This window comes from Ornithorhynchus anatinus, chromosome X4 (assembly GCF_004115215.2).
Source record: "Ornithorhynchus anatinus isolate Pmale09 chromosome X4, mOrnAna1.pri.v4, whole genome shotgun sequence".
In the NCBI taxonomy this organism is placed as follows: domain Eukaryota; kingdom Metazoa; phylum Chordata; class Mammalia; order Monotremata; family Ornithorhynchidae; genus Ornithorhynchus; species Ornithorhynchus anatinus.
This window is the reverse complement of record NC_041752.1, coordinates 788,987-808,255: the sequence shown is the minus strand read 5'-3', so window position 1 is coordinate 808,255 and position 19,269 is coordinate 788,987. Positions and strand designations below refer to the sequence as shown.

Genomic DNA, 19,269 nt, shown 5'->3' with positions numbered 1-19,269 from the left:
TTCTCCCCACGAGCCTAAGAACTCGGTCCAGTGTTGTGCACCCAGCAGGCGTCCAGCACAGCGCTCTGCACACAGCAGAGGCTAAATAACTGCTACTGACGATGACTGCCTCTGGGTAGAGAAGCAGCGTGGCTCAGTGGAAAGAGCATGGGCTTTGGAGTCAGGGCTCATGAGTTCGAATCCCAGCTCCGCCACTTGGCTGTGTGACTGTGGGCAAGTCACTTCACTTCTCTGTGCCTCAGTTCCCTCATCTGTAAAATGGGGATTAAGACTGTGAGCCCCACGTGGGACAACCTGATTCCCCTATGTCTACCCCAGCGCTTAGAACAGTGCTCGGCACATAGTAAGCGCTTAACAAATACCAACATTATTATTATTATTATTATTCTAACCTTCCTCTTGGCCTCGGTTCAGTGGGGAGGAAGAGCGGAGATCATCCTAACCCCTTCACCCTTCCCTAACAATGTCAGCCAAGGTGTAGAACTCCCACCCCAAGTCTCCACTGAGGCACAGTCACTGGGAGACTCCCTCTCATACTAATTCATTGCTTACGACGTGTCTAGCACTGAGCTACATACTGTACAATCCAAACGGGCACAGACCCTGCCCCCAAGGGGTCCCCAGTCTCAGCGAGAGCGGGGATCTTATTCCCAATTTACAGGCGAGAAAACCGAGGCCCAGAGAGGAAAATAATAATAATGATGATGGCATTTGTTAAGCGCTTACTATGTTCAAAGAACAGCGCTGGGGGGGGCGGGGGGGTAATACAAGGTGTTGAGGTTGTCCCGGTGGGGGGGTCACAGTCTTAATCCCCATTTTCCAGATGAGGCGCAGAGAAGTGAAGTGACTTACCCAAGGACACACAGCTGACAAGTGGCAAAGCGGGGATTAGAACCCATGACCTCTGCCTCCCAAGCCCGGGCTCTTTCCATTGAGCCACGCCGCTTCTCCCGTGATCCAAGAGCAGGCAGGAGGTGGGTCGGGACTCGAACCCAGGTCTCCTGACTCCCGGCCCCAACTTGTCTTCACCGGCCATGCTCGGAGATGTGTTTCTCCCGGAGGGCAGGGCCAACTGAGGTGAACCGTGGGTCTCTCAGGCGCCTCGGGGCCTTCGTGTTTGCAGCAGGATAACAGATGTACGTGGGACAGGGACCGTGTCCGAGCTCATTAGCTCCTACCGACTCCAGCGCTTAGTCCGGTGCCCGGCACATAGTGAGCGCCTAATATTAAAAAAAAAAGGGGGTACGCAAGGGTGGGAAGGCAGACGTCATTACCGGTCCGAGGGCCGCCCCCAAAATCCCCGGCTTTTGAGGAGCTTGTTTATTCGGGCCCGTTGGCACGGAATAATGCGGTATTTTCCGCAAGGCGAAGCTCTTCCCCGCTTCCCTTCCCCTGGCAGGCGCAGCGAAGAGCCCCGGTGCCCTCTGCTGGCGGAAGCCCCTCCAAGCAGCGCGGCTCCGTGGCAGTCCGAGGTCTTGGGTGCAAATCCCGCCCCCGCCGCTTATAACGATGTTGGTATTTGTTAAGCGCTTACTCTGTGCCAAGCACTGTTCTAAGCGCGGGGGGAGATACAAAGTGAGCAGGTTGGCCCCCGTGGGGCTCCCAGTCTTCAGCCCCATTTTCCAGATGAGGGAACTGAGGCCCAGAGAAGTGAAGCGACTTGCCCAAGGTCACCCAGCAGACAAGTGGCAGAGCCGGGGGTTCGAACCCATGACCTCTGACTCCCAAGCCCGGGCTCTTTCCACTGAGCCACGCTGCTTCGCATCAGCCGGGTGACTCTGGGCAAGTCACTTCGCTTCTCCGGGCCTCAGTGACCTCGTCTGGGAAATGGGGATTAAGACTGGGAGCCCCACGTGGGACAACCCTATGATAATAATAATGTTGGTATTCGTTAAGCGCTTACTATGTGCAGAGCACTCTTCTAAGCGCTGGGGTAGATACGGGGTGCTCAGGTCGTCCCGCGTGGGGCTCACGGTTTTTTAATCCCCATTTTACAGATGAGGTAACTGTGGCACAGAGGAGTTAAGTGACTTGCCCACAGTCACATAGCTGACAAGGCCTCCCCACCGCTCAGAACAGTGCTTGGCACATAGTCAGCGCTTAACAAATACCAACAGAACGCAAGGCAGACGGCGCACCCTGTGTCGGTAGCCCAGGAGGTGGCCAAGTGGCCCAAGCGGCAGGGAGCCACTAAATAATAAAATAATGATGGCGTTTGTTAAGCGCTTACTCCGTGTGAAGCACTGTTCTAAACGCTTGGGGGGGGGGGGATACAAGGTGATCAGGTTGTCCCACGTGGGGCTCCCAGTCTTTTAATCTCCATTTTACAGATGAGGTCACTGAGGCACAGAGAAGTCAAGTCACTTGCCCAAAGTCACACAGCTGACAAGCGGCAGAGTTGGGATTAGAACCCGTGACCTCTGACTCCCAAGCCCAGCCTCTTTCCATTGAGCCACGCTGTTTCTCCTAGCCGGGAGGTCTGAGCAATGCTGGGTTTACACTAGAACCAAGGTTGCGGGCCCGTTCGGCTGGGTCCCCGCAGACCCCTCTCCATCTTTCGGTTGGGAAGCTTCTCACGCACCGGACCGGTTTGGTTGGGAAATTGCGGAGTACGGGCCACCCAGGGGTCTTGCGGCTTTGGACGCTAAACATTAAGAGGGGACCGACTTGGGACGGGCCAGTAGAAAACGTACTGTTCAACTTGAAACAAGACGCATGGCCATTACCCGCAAAATGACATCTGCCTCGTTATTACTGGCTTCAGACACTTTCTGTACTAGTAATAGCATTTATTATGCGCCACTTGGTGCGGTGCACTGGGCTAGGCGCTTGGGAGGTACAGAATAACAAAGTGACAAGTTCCCTGCCCACAGGGAGCTTCCACTCTTACCGGACCAGGGCAGGAATGTCGACATGCTGAGTTTGGAGGCAATTATCCCCGGTTTGTGTTCCCGTTTCCCCAGTTTGTCATCCTTCATCGACTCATAGCTACTTGGCCTTTAGTGCAGTGTTTGCGACCCAGAAAACGCTTAAAGGTAGCAAAATAAATAGACCAACAAATAAATAGTTAAATAACAAATAGATAATAGAAAATTCAGATAACTACTGAGCTGATCTCTGCTGCAGGAGGAAGGAAGCACATAGAAACAGAAGTCCTAGGGAAGTGACGATTGGGGGATGGTCTTGTTTTCACTCTTTTCACTTTCCCATAGGGTCAGTAAGTACCTGCAGAGCCACTTTGCTCTCCTCCTCTCTGGTTCCTGGCACCGCTTTCCTTTCCTGTGGTCCTTGTGGTGTGACCATTGAGCTCCTATTGAGATAGTCAGCGAGAGGCATATGCTTACTACAATAAAGTTGTAAATAAAATAGTTTTTGCTGAGCCTGGCCCTACCTCCAGCCAGGCTGATTCAGGGAGCTCTTCTGAGGCCTCTCTGGAGGGAGATGGACAAGGCAGCAGGGTGAGGGTGGAGAAAGTGGGGAAGACTGACCACTGACCTGTAGAAGTCCTCTGGGTAGGGGGGAGACAAGGGAGGGAGACAGTGGAAAAGAGACAGGGAAGAAAGATGGAGGATAGACGGGAAAGGAGGGAAGCAGGGGAAAGCGGGTGTCCAACAGGACTAAGGCCGAGGCCAGGAGGGTAATGATGATTGAGGGCAACTGAGGAACCTGGCCAAGAAGCATCAGATTGCGGGAGCAGAAGGGTTGGAGGCTGAACAGATGCCTGAGGCCCTAGGAGGTCTCCAGAATGCCGGCTTCTCCCAGACACTGGGCCCCCAAAATGAGGTGAGCTGAGGGCTCTCCACTGGGCGCTGACCACAGTGAGGGCCGTGGCACCCGATCTCACCCTCCAGGCCCACCCCTCTCGATGACGGACACCCGGGCTAGGTGGGGAGGAAGGGTTAACTGCAGCACCCGGACTGTAAGTCCCAAAATGCTGAGGGGTCCAAAATGCACCTGCTCCAGAGCGCCGGCCTTCAAGTTTCAGAATGCTTCGCAACTCCCACCGAGAATGAAGTGGGCACCAGCAAGAGCCGCTGGGGATGAGCCAAGGCCAGCTGGCCGGTTCTGCTGGGTCAGCCCCATTTTGGGAACATTTGCCTTCTGGAACGGCAGCCTGGGAGCGCTGGGGCTGTACCAGCCACACCGAAACATATGGCCAGCATCCGCCTGCCCCAGACTGCCTGCCCTCTGCCCCTTGGGTCAGTGGCTGGGTTGCCCCTAGGTGGCTGCTGGACTTCTAGAGGGCCACGTTTCCTCCCACCCTCTCTGTCCAGCAGGATCTTCGGTGGGTTGGGTGTCCGTCTGCCCGTCGATCGGCTGGTCTTTCCTCAGGGCTGTCGGGGGAGAAAGCCAATAGGGGAAGGTCAGTGAGACACTGTGGGGAAGGGGTAGGCCGGGGGCAGAGCTGGGGGGGAAGGTTTCAGGTGAAATGTGATCTTGCGGGGAAGAACACGGTTCCAGGAGAACTGGACTCCAGTACCAGTTCTGGCCCGGCTCACTGGGTGGCCTCAGGCAAGTCGGTTATCCTCTCTGAACCTCGGTTTCCTCAACTGTAGAATGGGGGGGAATGATACCTGCTTCCCCTCCATCTCTTCACAACAGACTGTCCTCGCAGTATGAACTAGATTGTCCTGGGGGTAGGAACCAAACTATCTCATAGTATCAAACCACAGTGTAAACCAGAGTGACCCTATGGTATAGAATCAAGACTGGCCCTGTGGTACGGCCCGGACTGTCTCCGTGGTATAGGCTGTGGTATAGGCTGGACGGTTCCTGTAGTATAGACCAGACTGTTCTCAAAGGATAGATGAGACTCTCCCCGCAGTAAAGACTGGATTATCCGTGGAGTATAGACTGGGTGGTCTCCCTGGTATAAGCCAGACTGTCTGTGCCGTCTAGTCAGGGTTGTCCCCACGGTACCGAGCAGACTGTCCTGTGATATGAGTTCCTGAGCCTCTCCGTCAGCCCCTCAGTCCTGGCTGGTGTTTTCCAACAGCCCTGGAGAATGCCGCCATTCTTGGAACTGGCCCCATCCGTTCCCACCCACCACCCCTGGCAAGAGAGTTAACATCCCAAACCCGGGAGCGGCCCCAGGGCACCGGCCCCGGGCAGGAGGCCCTGAGCCGGACCAAGGGAGCAGTACGAACTGGACCTCCCGTGACCAGGCACAGGGCAGCGATAGTGATGGTATGTTGTCACTGGGATTTAGGGGCGGGGGGAGGGATGAGGTTTTGTCGTAGGCTCCTCCTTGCTCCCTCCATCCCCTCCTCCCCCAAGGCCGAGGGGCAGGGGCAACGGGGCTGGCACCCCTGGGTTCCAGCAGAGTGCTCTTTTTTTAATGGTATCTGTTAAGGGCTTATTATGTGCCAGGCACCGAACTAAAGAGAGGGGTAGATAATGCGCCTCGTTCTCGCCTGTCCCGCCGTCGACCCCTGGCCCATGTCCTACCTCTGGCCTGGAACGCCCTCCCTCCTCAAATCTGCCAAACAGTCACTCTTCCTCCCTTCAAAGCCCTACTGAAAGCTCGCCTCCTTCAAGAGGCCTTCCCAGACTGAGACCCCTATTTCCTCAGCTCCCCGCCTCCGCGTCACCTCGACTCGCACCTTTTGCTCTACCCCACTCTCCCCACTTCACAGCACTTAGGTATCTACGTATATAGCTATAATTCTATTTATTTATAGTGATGCCTGTTTACCTGTTTTGATGTGTATAAACCTATAATTCTACTTATTTATATAGATGCCCGTTTATTTGTTTTGATGTCTGTCTTCCCCCTTTTAGACTGTAAGCCCGGTTTGAGTAGGGATTGTCTCTCTTTATTGCTGAATTGTTCTTTCCAAGAGCCTAGTACAGTGCTCTGCACACAGTAAGCGGTCAGTAAATACGATTGAATGAATGAATACAAGACAATCAGGTTGGACACAATCCACGTGCGCAGGACTAACAATCTTAATCCCCATTTTCAGAAGAAGTAACTGAGCCACAGAGAAGTTAAGTGACTTGCCCAAGGTCACACAGCAGACATGTGGTGGACCGGGGACTTAGAACATACGTCCTCTGACTCCCAAGCCCACGCTCTTTCCACTAGACCATGCCGCTCTGCCCAAAGTAGGTGGTCAGTAAATACTACTAATTCGATCAATCGATCAGTCAATGGTATTTATTGAGCATTTACTGTGTGCAAGGCACCGTGCTCAGCACTTGGAAAAGTACAGCAAAACAGAGCTGACAGACACAATCCCTGCCCACAAGAAGTTGGCACAGTGGAAGGAACAAGGGCTTGGGAGTCAGAGGTTGTGGGTTCTAATCCCGACTCTGCCATTGATGAGCTGTGTGACTGTGGGCAAGTCACTTGACTTCTCTGTGCCTCAGCTTCCTCATCTGTAAAATGACTGTGAGCCCCATGTGGGACAACCTGATTACCTTGCATCTACCCCAGCGCTTAGAACAGTGCTGGGCACGTAGTAAGCTGTAAGCCCGTCAAACGGCAGGGACTGTCTCTATCTGTTGCCGACTTGTTCATCCCAAGCGCTTAGTACAGTGCTCTGCACATAGTAAGTGCTCAATAAATACTATTGAATAGTAAGCGCTTAACAAAGGCCATCATTATTATTATTACAGTCTAAAGCGGGAGACAAACATTAAAATAAATTACAGAAAGGGTCAATGGCATGGTATCAACATAAATGAAGCCCATTATTGGGCAGGGATTGTTTCTATCTGTTGCCAAATTGTACATTCCAAGCGCTTAGTACAGTGCTCTGCACATAGTAAGCGCTCAATAAATACAACTGAATGAGTAAATGCTTGGCGCTGGCAGTGGGGTAAATATTAAGTGCCGAAAGGGTACAGATACAGGTGAATAGACGATGCAGAAGGGAGAGGGAGGAAGGGAAGTAAGGGCTTAGTCCTGGAAGGCCTCTTGGAAGCGATGTGACTTTACTAACATTTTGAAAGTGGGGCGATTGGTGGTCTTTCAGATATGAAGGAGACAGTGGGTGGAAGTCAGGGGGGTCGGCGGCAAGATAGATGAGTTTGAGATAAAGCGAGTAGGCTGGCGTTAGAGGAGCACAGCGTTCAGGCTCGGTTGTAATTGACCTCCCAAACTTCGGGCCCAGGCCCCTTTCTGCAGCCTGCTACGGCTACCTGCAAACCCCACCTGGCCCAGCCCGCAAATCCCTTCCATGGCCCGCCTAGTCCATCCTGCACATCCCGCCCCAGCCCGCAACCCCCGCCCACCCACCCGGGTCCGCCCGGCACGTCCTCCCGGTCCCCACTGAGGACTGCGGCCCGCGAAGCCTGCGTCGGTGGCACCTGCGGGGAAGGTTGGAAAGGGAGGGAGACCATAAGGGATCTCATACATAGCGGCTCGGGGCCCGTTCGATGCAAGACGGGGGAGACTGGGGGTGACTCGGGTGGCGTTTAACAGTGGGCCGGGGCTGGAGGGTCCCGGCATCTGCCTTGCTAAAATGGGGGTGGGAGCAGGGACGACGACCCAGGGGTCGGGCCTGCCATAAGGCGGCACGGGGGGACTTGGGAGAGGATGCTGGAAGGGGAAAGGAGGGGTCTCCTACACAGGTCTTCCCTTCGCCGCTTTGCCGGGCCCAGTTCCAGACCCAGCACTGGAACTGTGCTGAGAGGGGGTGAGGTTAGCTCTGAGGAACATCTTCCTCGCTGGCAGGAGGGCCAGTTCGGGCCGGGCGGATGGTGAAGCAGCTGGCTTTCTCCTCGGGGTACCAACTGGGTGCTCGAGGGAAGGGCTGGGTTGACCCGGCTCTCATGACTAAACTGAACTAAAGTCCTTATGCCAGTAGACCACACCCCCGTACACCCCCAGCGGCGACCGGAACCCTCAGAGTCTCCCGTGGCCAGGGTTAGTCCTGTACCCGGGGCAGTGGGCTCCGGTAAACTTACAGCATTGACAGTCGAGCAGAGCGCGTCGTCCATCATTCTTCCTAAGCAACTACCCCACGCTCCCTTACCCTTAACCAACCCTTGCGGACAGGGACCGACGGCTACCAGCCCACCCTGCCTCCAGGGAGCTCAAAGGAGGAAGTCTGCATTCTTCTACTCGCCCTCTTGCAGGACTGGGAGTCGCTAGAGCTGGGCAGTCAGGGATTCGGTTCAGACGAGGGGCGAGTAGTCTCGGCATCAGGGATCTCATCTTTAAATGGAAAACCTGTCCCGCCTGCCATCTTTCTCCCTCTTCCAGGCTTGGGATAGGGAAGTAAGAGAGAAAGGGAGCGGGCCCCCGGCAGCCAGTGGGGTCTGTAGGGAGGCGGCCCTGGGAGCTGAAAGTCGAGCCCGTCTGCAGGCTGCCCGGACGGTGACCCGGCTCTCAGGATGGGGTCCCCGGGACATTGGGGGTTGAGGCACCTGGAAGGAAAAAGCTGTAGAAATTCACGGCTCCCAAAGACAAATTACAGTGACCCTTTGGATTTGGCTTTTCCCATCCGTGATGACGTAATAATAGTGACAATAGTGGTAGTATTTGTTAAGCGCTTACTATGTGCCAGGCACCGTTCTAAGCGCTGGGGTCTTGTCTTATACTATTGAGTCATCTCCGACCCATAGCGACACCATGGACACATCTCTCCCAGAACGTCCTACCTCCATCTACAATTGTTCTGGTAGTCGATACAAGATAATCGGGTTGGACACAGTCCCTGTCCCACATAAGGCTCACAGTCACATCTTGTTCTCAGTTCAGCCCTGCGAGGCAGGAAGAGGCAGGGGCTCACTGCGTTATCCCCATTGTACAGAGGGAGACCCGGAGGCCCAGAGTGGGTAAGGGACTCGCTCAAGGCCACCCAGCAGGTCAGTGGTTGAGTAGGACTAGAATCCGGGTGTCCTGCCTCCCCAGGTTGGGGTGGCCTCCAGAGACTCTGATTCACACCTCCCCACCCCTGTAGGAGTGAAGCCAAGCCCCTTCCTCCCCCTCCCCCCTACCTGCCTCTGAGAAGGCAAAACCACTTCGCAGCCGCTTGTAGAGAAGCGGCACGGCCTAGTGGCAAGAGCACGGGCTTGGGAGTCAGAGGACATGGGTTCTAATGCCGAATCGCCACTTGTCTGCTGTGTGACCTTGGGCAAATCACTTAAATTCTCTGTGTCTCAGTGACTTCATCTGTAAAATGGGGATTAAGACTGTGAGCCCCATGTGGGACAACCTCATTACCTTGTATCTACCGAGCGCCTGGACTACTGGTTGGCATATAGTAAGAGCTTAACAAATACCATAATTATGATAATTATTATTATTCCCCATAAACAACGTGCCCTTCCGGCAACCCGGGGTGATGGTCCCACACGTAGGCCGCATTGACTAGGCTGTGATCAGTCTGTTCCGGAGCCCAGACAGAAAGACCGGCTCTGTGTTCGTGCATGCGTGTGCCTGCGTGTTTGTGTGCCTGCTGGCTCCGGGTGTTCTTGCCCCCCCTCCACTGGGAGGCAGGAGCTTCTAAGCCTGAGGGAGGGGTGGGGAAGCCCCAGGGCTGCAGACACAATCAAGGCAAGGAGGGAGGAGAGGAGCAGAGGCTTCTGCTAAGAGAGATACTGAGGCCCAGAGCAGAGAGCAGTTTCCCAGGGGTCAGGGGGTCAGATAGGGCCGGACCTAGTGGTTCCGACTCCCAGCTCTCCCGGCTCTCGGGCATACACACACGTAAAAAGTCACATATTCAATTTGAAGATGCCCCGCAGCTCTCCACAGTCGCTGCCAAAAAACAATTCCCACCCCCAGGTGTGTCTGCCTCCTAAACAAAATCCCTGCCCTCGGGCAGCACTGCCCGCGGTTATCGACAAAAAAAATGCACGGAGGCGGGAGGGAAGAAGGTCGGAATGAGGCTGAGATGGGGATGGAGTCTATAAAGGAGTTCCTTTCGGGAGGAGGCGCTGGAAGAGGTAGTCCCCTGTCCCCCGTCGCACCGCCCAAAGACAGGAGGTCGGGAACGCGGGCTGGGCGGTTGCTATAACAACCGGAGTCCCCGGAGATGCCGGATCTCCACATCCCTCCGCTGCAGACGTGCCCTGACTTGAAAAGGGAATGTTTTCTCTTGGCGTGCACACCAATGTCTTTCCTTGCACGCGCACATACAAACGCACACACACACACAACACAGATCGGCAAGCACGCGTGCTCCAGGGCGTGGGGCTGACGGGGTTACACCCCACCCTTAACTTCGAGGAGACATTGCAGGGCGCTCAGAACCCCGAACCCCCCCCTCCCCATCCCTTCCTTCTCCCTGAATCCGGGCTTCTCCTCCCGGCCCCTTTGCGGAGAGGGGTGACTTGTCCATTTCACAGGTGGGAAAACCGAGGTTCAAAGAGGGATCGCGGCTTGACTGAAGTCAAGGGGGTCGGCGTGCAAACTCAGGCCTGGATCCAGCCCCCCCTCCCTCACCTCAACCCCAGTCCAACCTCGTGGTCCCACGGTGTCGCGTTCATAGCCGTTCCACCCCCCGGGACCAGAGGGGAGACTGTTCCTCCAGGGCACAACTCCCCCCCACCCCTATTACCCCGTCCATCTGCGCCCCCCCACTCCGAGGGAACAGAGTCTCTAGAAATGTGGTGAGGGGCAGCAGTGAGGTCACCACACAGCTCCGCCTCCCCCTCCTCTGGCTTACCTTGCAAGATGGGCCGGGAACCAGGGGCGAGACTGGCCAAGGACCCGTGCCCTGGCGGGGAGGGGCCCCGTGGGACGCCCTTTTTCTTCCAAGCCCGGCGCGGGGTCCGGGCAGCCAGTCTAGACGGGGCATGGGTAACCTCCTTGGTCAGACGGGTCAAGCCGGTCAGCGCCCCGATGCTCCCCGGCCCTGCAGGGTGGGTCCGAGCCGTGGAAGGGAAGGCCTTGGGTTGGGAGCGCTTTGGGGGGGCAGTAGACGACCAGAGGCCGTGCTCGTTCTGCCGGGTCCCGCCGCTTTTCTCCGTCACCACCCGGAGCCCGTCGCCCCTGACTCCCTCCGGGCGCGCGAAGGCACTTTGTAAAGGAGGATTTGGCTGTGGCGAGGAGGGGGGCGCTCGGCGGGGCGGCCGAGAACCTTGGCGACTTGGAGGAACCGGCTTGCCCAACCGTGGTCACCTCCCACCCGGGAGTGGGACCAGCTTCCCGCCCACGGGGCGGTGGGAGGTCGTCGAGGCCTCTCCCTCGCCGGACCCGCTTGCATAGACGAGTCAAGGGCTCGCCCCGCCTCACCACCTCTCCATCCGCCCGTGGTGGGGCCCGGGGGGGCACCGAAGGTGGGAAGGGGAAAACGGTGAAGCTCTGGAGGGGGCTGGGGACTGCCCCTCTGAGGGTCCTGGGTCGGGGCCCAGACAGGGAGGTAGCCACTTCCAGTTTCCACGAGACCTCTGGCTCCGGAGGTGCCGTCATGGGGCGTGGATGATGAGGCAGATGGCGGTCCGGCGTGGGCCCGGCGTGACTTGGGGATCGGAGGGGACGGGGGGCTGAGCTCGGATCTGGTGGGGACTGGGGGGAGGGGGAGAAACGGGGGTCGCCCTTTTCCGCGTCCCATCCCCCTTCCCTCGTCCCCCCAGACGGCGGCTCAGCCCATCAGACTTCCGTGAGCCGCTTCTCTGCGAGGCCGCTGGCCCGGCGGCCCCGGATGGCGTCGGGGAAGTCGACCCGGCCCGCGGCGCCGTCCACGGCCTTGAGGTCCGGCGGGGGTTGGCCGCAGGTGACGTGCGTGTACTGGCCCAGCTCCTCTGACTCCGTCTCGCGGTGGTAGAAGTAGTTGAAGTTGGAGACGATGACGGGCACCGGCAGGGCGATGGTGAGGACCCCGGCGATGGCGCACAGCGAGCCCACGATCTTGCCGCCCACCGTCAGGGGGTACATGTCGCCGTAGCCCACTGTCGTCATGGTGACCACGGCCCACCAGAAGGCGTCGGGGATGCTGGAGAACAGGGAGTCCTGGTCGTCCGCCTCGGCGAAGTAGACGGCGCTGGAGAAGAGGATGACGCCGATGAAGAGGAAGAAGATGAGCAGGCCGAGCTCCCGCATGCTGGCCTTGAGGGTCTGGCCGAGGATCTGCAGGCCCTTGGAGTGGCGCGACAGCTTGAAGATGCGGAAGACCCGGACCAGGCGGATGACCCTCAGGATGGCCAGTGACATGGCCTGCTGCGGCTGCGGCTGGCCGTTGGGGCCTCCCCCCGACGACTGAGGCCTTGGCGGCGGCGGCGGCTGGCCCAGCTCGGTGCCCAGCGTGATGAAGTAGGGGAAGATGGCCACCACGTCGATGACGTTCATGATGTTGCGGGAGAACTCGGCCTTGCTGGGGCAGGCGGAGAAGCGCACGAGCAGCTCGAAGCTGAACCAGACGATGCACAGCGTCTCTACCAGGAAGAACGGGTCGGTGAAGAAGGAGGCGGGCTCCGGGGCGCCGCCCGGGGAGTGCGGCGGCCCGCGCGGCGCGGGGCGGGGGCTCAGCAACCGGAGCAGCGGGTCCAGCTCCTCCTCGTCCTCCTCCTCCTGGCCGCCCCGGGCCGCCGGACCCCCCCCGGGTCACCCCGCCCCGGGGGTCCGGCCGGAACTGGGGCAGCGTCTCCAGGCAGAAGATGACGATGGAGACGAGGATGACCAGGACGGACACGATGGCGATGCCGCGGGCCGGTCCCGAGCTCTCCGGGTACTCGAACAGCAGCCACACCTGGCGCTGCAGCGGCCGGGCGGGCAGCGCCTTGGCTTCGTCGCCGGCCTCGGGGAGGCAGCCCTCCTCCTCCCGGAAGGCCTCCAGGGCTTCGTCGCCCAGCTGGTAGAAGCGGATCTCCTCCAGGAAGATGTCCAGGGGCACGCTGGCCGGCCGGCGCAGCCGCCCGCCCGACTGGTAGTAGTAGAGGATGGCGTCGAAGCTGGGCCGGTTGCGGTCGAAGAAGTACTCGTTGCGCAGGGGGTCGAAGTAGCGGACCCGTCGGTTGGGGTCGCCCAGCAGGGTGTCCGGGAAGAGGCCCAGGGTGCCCAGCTGCGTCTCGAAGCGCAGCCCGGAGATGTTGATGATCAGCCGTTCGCTGCTGCAGCAGCCGCCGGGCTCCGGGGGGTCCCCCCGGTCCCCCCGGTCCCCCCGGTCCCCCCGGTCCGGCGGCTCCTCCCCCGGGGCCCCGCCGCCCCTCGGAGCCGCCAGCGCCGGGGGCTTCTCCGATCTCATGACCCCCCGGCCCGCAGCCCCCGGTGCCCGCCGAGGCCGGGGCGAGGACCGGCCGGGTCGGCGCCGCTCCGGCGGGGCTGGGCTGGGCCGGGCCGCCGCCCCGCCGCCGCCCCTGTCCCCGTCCCCGGCCAACCTCGGCCGCCGCCCTCCGCGGGGCTCCCGGCCCGGAGCCCCCCGCAGCCCCCCGCAGCCCCCGCAGCCCCCCGCAGCTCCGAGCTCGGCCCTTCCTCTCCGGCACGCGCGCGCTCACACTCTGTCACACTCACTCACTCACTCACACGCCCTCTCTCTCCCTCCCTCCCTCCATCGCGCTCTCTCTCTCTCTCTCCTGCTCTTCCTCCCTCCCTCTCCATCTCTCTCTCTCCCTCTTTCTCCCTTTCGCTCTATCCCTCCTTCTTTCTCCCCTTCTTTCTCTCTCCCTCCCTCTCTCTTCCCTTCTCTCCCCTTCCCTCTTTCTCCCCCTCTCTCTCTCTTCCTCCTTCTCCCTCCCTTTCTCTCTCTTTCCCTCCCTCTTCCTCCCCTTCTTTCTCTCTCCCCTTCTTTCCCTCTTCTCCCCTTCTCTTTCTCCCCCCCTTTTCTCTCTCCCCTTCTCTCTCCCTCCCTCTCTCTTCCCTTCTCTCTCTCCCCTTCCCTCTCTCTCCCTCCCTCTCTTTCTCCTTCTCTTCTTCCCTCCCTCTCTTTCCCCTTCTCCCTCTCTCCTTCCCTCTCTCCCTCCCTGTCTCTCCCTTCCTCTCTCTCTTCCTTTCTCTCCCCTTCTATCTCTTCCCCTCTTCCCCCTTCTCTCCCTCCCTGTCTCTCCCTTCCACTCTCTCTTCCTTTCTCTCCCCTTCTCTCTCTTCCCCTCTTTCCCCTTCTCTCCCTCCCTGTCTCTCCCTTCCTCTCTCTCTCTTCCTTTCTCTCCCCTTCTCTCTCTTCCCCTCTCTCCCCTTCTCTCCCTCCCTGTCTCCCCCTTCCTCTCTCTCTCCTTCTCCCCCCCCCCCACCCAACACACACACACACAGAGAGGCAGACAGAAACACACACGTACACGGATTGCCGCACAGTCCCCGCCTTCTTCTCCCGGACAAGGACCGTCCGTCCCCGCCCCTTTGGGGTCTCCTGCGCTGCCCCGGCTGTACTGGCTACAGCACAGCCCTTGGGACTAGGAAGGGCATGGATTCTAATACCGGCTCCGCCACCTGTCTGCTCTGTGACCTTGGGCAGGTCGATTCACTCTTCCGTGCCTCAGTTTCCTCATCCGTAAAATGGGGATTGAGACTGTGAGCCCCACATGGGACAGGGAACTGCGTCCAACCCGATTGGCTTGTATCCACTTAGTACAGCGCTTGACACATAGTAAGGGCTTAACAAATACCATTATTATTATTGTCTTCCTCCCTCATAGTCGAAAGGGCCTTCCCTTCCCCTGCAGGAGGACGGCGCCAGCTCCGAGCCCTGGCCCTTCCTCCAGTCCCTCCTTTTGGGGAGCCCTCAGTTTACCCGCGCGATTCTCTGAGTTTGGGGGGGGATCTGAATGGCGGACGTTCTAACCGGCGGTGTCAGGCACCAGGACCAAAGGAAGGAAGGACCGGGGACCGGTCTAGTCCCTTCTCCGTTTACCTGGGCGGTGGACGTGTGTCTCACCTCTCCATCCCCGGGCTCGAAGCCCGGGCTTGCGGCTATCGACCAGGGCGAGGGGTGGGAATTTGATTCATTCATTCCATTCGATCGTATTTATTGAGTGCTTACTGTGTGCAGATCCCTGTACGAAGCGCTTGGAAAGTACAGTACAGTAGAGAAAATCCCTGCCCACAATGGGCTTAAAGTCTTGAGGGGAGTTGCGGAGGCCGAACGGGCCGGGTGGACAAGGGCCTATTAAGGATCGGAACGGGGCAGACAGGACATCTTGGGGGTCCTGCCTGTCTCCTTCGGGAGCCCTCGGGTCTGGTCAGAAATGGTTGAGGGCGGGAGGTGGATGGGGGGACGAGTTTGGAGACCAGCCCCGATCCATTGTGAAGAAACATTTGCTTCGTCTCAAAGCAGGACCCCGGGTTCACCGGCCCTAACCTCCCCACAGCTGGACCCTGGGGACACCGGCCCCATTGTCCCCCCCGCAACTGGGCCTAAGGGACACAGGGTCCCAGGTTCCCCCAAGCCGAACCCCGTGGGCACCAACCCCATCGCCCTCTCCCTTTCCCCGGAGAAGCAGCGTGGCGCAGTGGAAAGAGCACGGGCTTTGGAGTCAGGGCTCATGAGTTCGAATCCCAGCTCTGCCACTTGTCGGCTGTGTGACTGTGGGCGAGTCACTTCACTTCTCTGTGCCTCAGTACCCTCATCTGTAAAATGGGGATGAAGACTGTGAGCCCCACGTGGGACAACCCGATTCCCCCGGGTCTACCCCAGCGCTTAGAACAGTGCTCTGCACATAGTAAGCGCTTAACAAATACCAACATTATTATTATGCCCCAATTTGTATACAGATTTGGTGTGAAGCCAGAGGGGGGGCCAGGCAGCACAGAGGTAAACCACGGAAATCCATGCGCCGGATTTACGGGTTCCCGGAGCCTTTTATCCGGGAAGGAGAGCAGGGCTGAAGGCCTTGCCCGGAACCCAGCAGACTCTTCCCCGCCCCAAGCCCCAGAGGGGCGGCCTACAGCCCGGCAAGCACTCTGCTCTGAAAGCTTCCCTCGTCGGGCCATCAAATATTCAAACCGCCGACCACGCTGACCCCCCCAGGGGCCTATGACCTCATTCCCTCTCTTCCTCCTCTCCGCCTGCCAGCCCCTCCCTCCTTTTCGGCTTTTCTGCAGGGGGGAACTGGGAGAGTCGGGGGTCGGGAAGGCCCCTTCCAGTCGGTACACCCAGGAGGCATCCAGTACAGAGCTCTGCACTCAGAACAGCATTCTGTCCACTGTAAGCCCATTGTTGGGTAGGGATTGTCTCTATTTGTTGCCGAATTGTACTTCCCAAATGCTTAGTACAGTGCTCTGCACACAGTAAGCCCTCTGTAAATACGATATGAATGAATGAAGGCACCCAGGACAGCCCTCTGCAACCAATGGAAGCAGCGTGGTCTGGTCAGAGGACCTGGCTTCCAATCCCAGTTCTGCTATTTGTCTGCTGGGTGACCCTGGGCAGATCACTTCTCTTGCCTCAGTTACCTCATCTGTAAAATGGGGATTAAGACTGTGAGCCCTATGTGGGACACGGACTGTGTCCAACCTGATTAGCTTGTAGCTACCCCAGCGCTTAGTTCAGTGCCTGGCACATGGTAAACGTGTAACAAATAACATAAATGCAAATAAACAATAGGTGCCCGGTAAAGCGCTCTGCCAGAGGCGAAGTACAGTGCTCTGCACACAGTAGGCATCCAGTACAGCTCCCCGCCCACAGTAGGTGTCCAGAGCTGTGCTATTGATGATGGTGAGATCCTCTCATATCAACTGTCTTGAGAGGCGGAAGAGGAAGTTAGTTATCCCAGGGTGGGATTTGTGCAGAGAGAAGATGGTTGCTAGGCCATCATCCAAAATCTTTCTGTGCGAGGCGGGGAGAGAGAGGAAAAGTAATTCTGTGAATTGCCATTTCCGTTCAGACAGCGGGTCACGTGGGCAACGGGCGCTGCTGGCAGCTGCATTAATCTTCCTGGGCAGCAAGGGAAACGATATCTCTGAGAGCTATGGCTTCAGCGGGTTCGGGTCACGCTCCCAGCGTTTCTGTCTGCACGGACAGGTGGGACCATTCTACCCGTTTCAGAGAAGGAAAGTGAGGCTCACAGAGGTCAAGCGACTCACCTGAGGACCCACAGTGAGGTGGGAGTGGCATCTTGAGCTAGGTGACCTAAGAACTCAGTGCAATGTGGCCTGGCTCCTTCATCGCCTCTAGACTGTAAACTCATTGTGGACGTGGAATGTGTCTATTATTATATTGTACTCTCCCAACCTCTTACTACAGTGCTCTGCACACAGTAAGTGCTCAATAAATATGACTGACTGATCTCCGGGCATTTCCTGAAGGTCGTGGCCACCTCCTCCCACTCACCAGGTAGCCCCTGGAGCCTGGGACAAGGTCCTCAGGAGATCAGCTTCAGGTTGTTTTCACGGAGGGGTGAGCTGGGGGTAGAAATCCCAGACAGGTTGTGCATAATCCTGGAAATGAACACGCATTATCAGCCGAAAGCTGAGGCCTCGGGGAATTAGTCGGCTGCCCGTCAGGAAGGTAATTGCTGATGCTGATGGGAGGAAGGAGGAGGAGCAGTGGAGACGGGGGAGAGTAGAATAGGAGGGGGCAGGATGGAGAGGAGGGAGGGAAGGGATGGCAGTCCTGTTTTTTTGGTGTGGGATAGTTTGGTAAAAAAAAAATGCTGTCAGTAGATAAAATATTGCTTCCACTGTAGCCTGGGGGGATGAATAGTACGCTAATAGTATTTATTAAGCACTTATTATGGGCAAGGGCTGGGCCTGGGCTACCTGTCCCTGGGGTCACTGCAGCCAGCCTTGCCCGCCAAGCTCCCCCCGTGATAGTGATGCTGGTCTCCAGATGAAGCTAAGGATCCTCCGAGGCACCAGGAGAGGGATTGCTGTTTCGTGGGGTGATCCCAGCTAGCCACCTCACGGTTTGGGAGGGGAGTCTGAATGGCTGTGAGCTGCTGGGGCAACTCTGGGCCCCAGCCCCGCTCCTCCGGCCTGGTGAGGCAGGGTGAGGCACCAAACTGAGGAGGTTGGCTGCACCAGCCTCCGACCTACCACCCAGCACTAAATTTCTCTGTTAACAGGGCACCAAAATTGGGTTCCACGTGAGGGGGTAAAGTCATTGTCTCCCCAATAGTTGTCTAGGTCGAATTCCAGGCTCGCTCCTCCCAGTGCCTGACCCGATCTGAAAAGACCCGAGTGGGGAGGGAAGGACACAATCTGGTCTGATCTTTCTCCTCCACAGTCTGTTGCCTCCACGTCCCACAGTCAGCCCTCGAGACCCAGGAAGAGGGCGGACGCCCAGTGGATAATAATAATTATGGGATTTGTTAAGTGCTGACTTTGTGCCAGGCACCGTACTACGTGGTACCCGGTACCGGTACCCCCCTCGAAGCTTCCCTAAGTGCCTTGGCCACGGGACAGGGGATGGGCGACTGGGTTCAGGAAGCGTGTGGGCAGAAGTGGCAGGAGCAGTGGGGGCGGGATGGGTAGTCCGGCTTATTTCCTTGCGTATTTGCGTGTCCGTCCTCAGGCCTGCGGCCCAGATCTGCGCCTACCAGCTCGCGGCAGTAGCTGCTGTTAGGGTGGGGTCCATTCAGCCAGGAACTCATTAGGAAGGACTAATGGCTCAACGTGGCAGCAGAGAAAGACTCCCCTGGCCACCGTCCTCTCGCTGCTGCGGGTTTGGGACTCGTCGGGCGTGCCCTGCCAAGCCAGTTCACCCCATGCCCTTAGGGATTGATCAGTGACGGGTCCATCTGGTGGCCCCGGTAACCTCTGCCAGACTCCCCCGGGGCTGGTGGGCGCCTCACCCGCAGATGCCAACCAGGTGGGATTGAGTTGAGCTCTCCTGGCTCGAGGCCGGGGATCCCCCAACCCGCCCCCCTGAACGTGGAGCAAGACTGGGGGGACGGAGGTGTTTCCGGAGCTCCACGACCCCACCCTGCCCCTGGTGTCTCTGCGAGACGACCACCCACAACAAGGGCCGCGGATGTTCAAGTCAAAGCATCCAGTCGTGTGAGTCCCAATTTCTATAGGCTCTGGAGCTACTAAGCCTCAACGGCTCTGTCATTTAACACCCAGAAGACGTGTGCACATATGCACCGTACACACACACAGTGGAAAAGCAGCATGGGCCTAGGAGTCAGAGGACCCGTGTTCTAATCCCAACTCCTCCACCTGCCTGTTGTGTGACCTCGGGCAAGTTGCTTCAATTCTTTATACTGTTTCTTCTGCTGTAAAAACGGGGGTAAGATACTCGTTCCTCCTCTCCTGAAAGCTGAGTTCCACGTGGGACAGGAACTGTGTCCCCCACCCCGATCTGCTTATCTTCTATCTACCCCCATGCTTAGTACAGTACAGTATAAATCACTACAATGATCATCATCAGCTCCTCGAGGACAGGGATCGTGTCGAACTGTACCGTACTCTCCCAAGAGCTTAGTTCAAGCTCTCTGCACACAGGA

At 58.0% G+C, this 19,269-nt stretch overlaps 1 protein-coding gene across 1 annotated transcript; it reads right to left on the bottom strand.

Moving 5' to 3' along the window:
- Positions 1 to 2,776: 2,776 nt before the first annotated feature.
- Positions 2,777 to 13,136, bottom strand: KCNA6 (potassium voltage-gated channel subfamily A member 6). The gene is given in 3 exon segments (XM_007660355.3): positions 2,777 to 4,334; positions 10,620 to 12,490; positions 12,492 to 13,136. Coding segments are annotated over 2 exon segments (1,590 nt in total). The 3' UTR covers positions 2,777 to 4,334; positions 10,620 to 11,545.
- Positions 13,137 to 19,269: the final 6,133 nt, after the last annotated feature.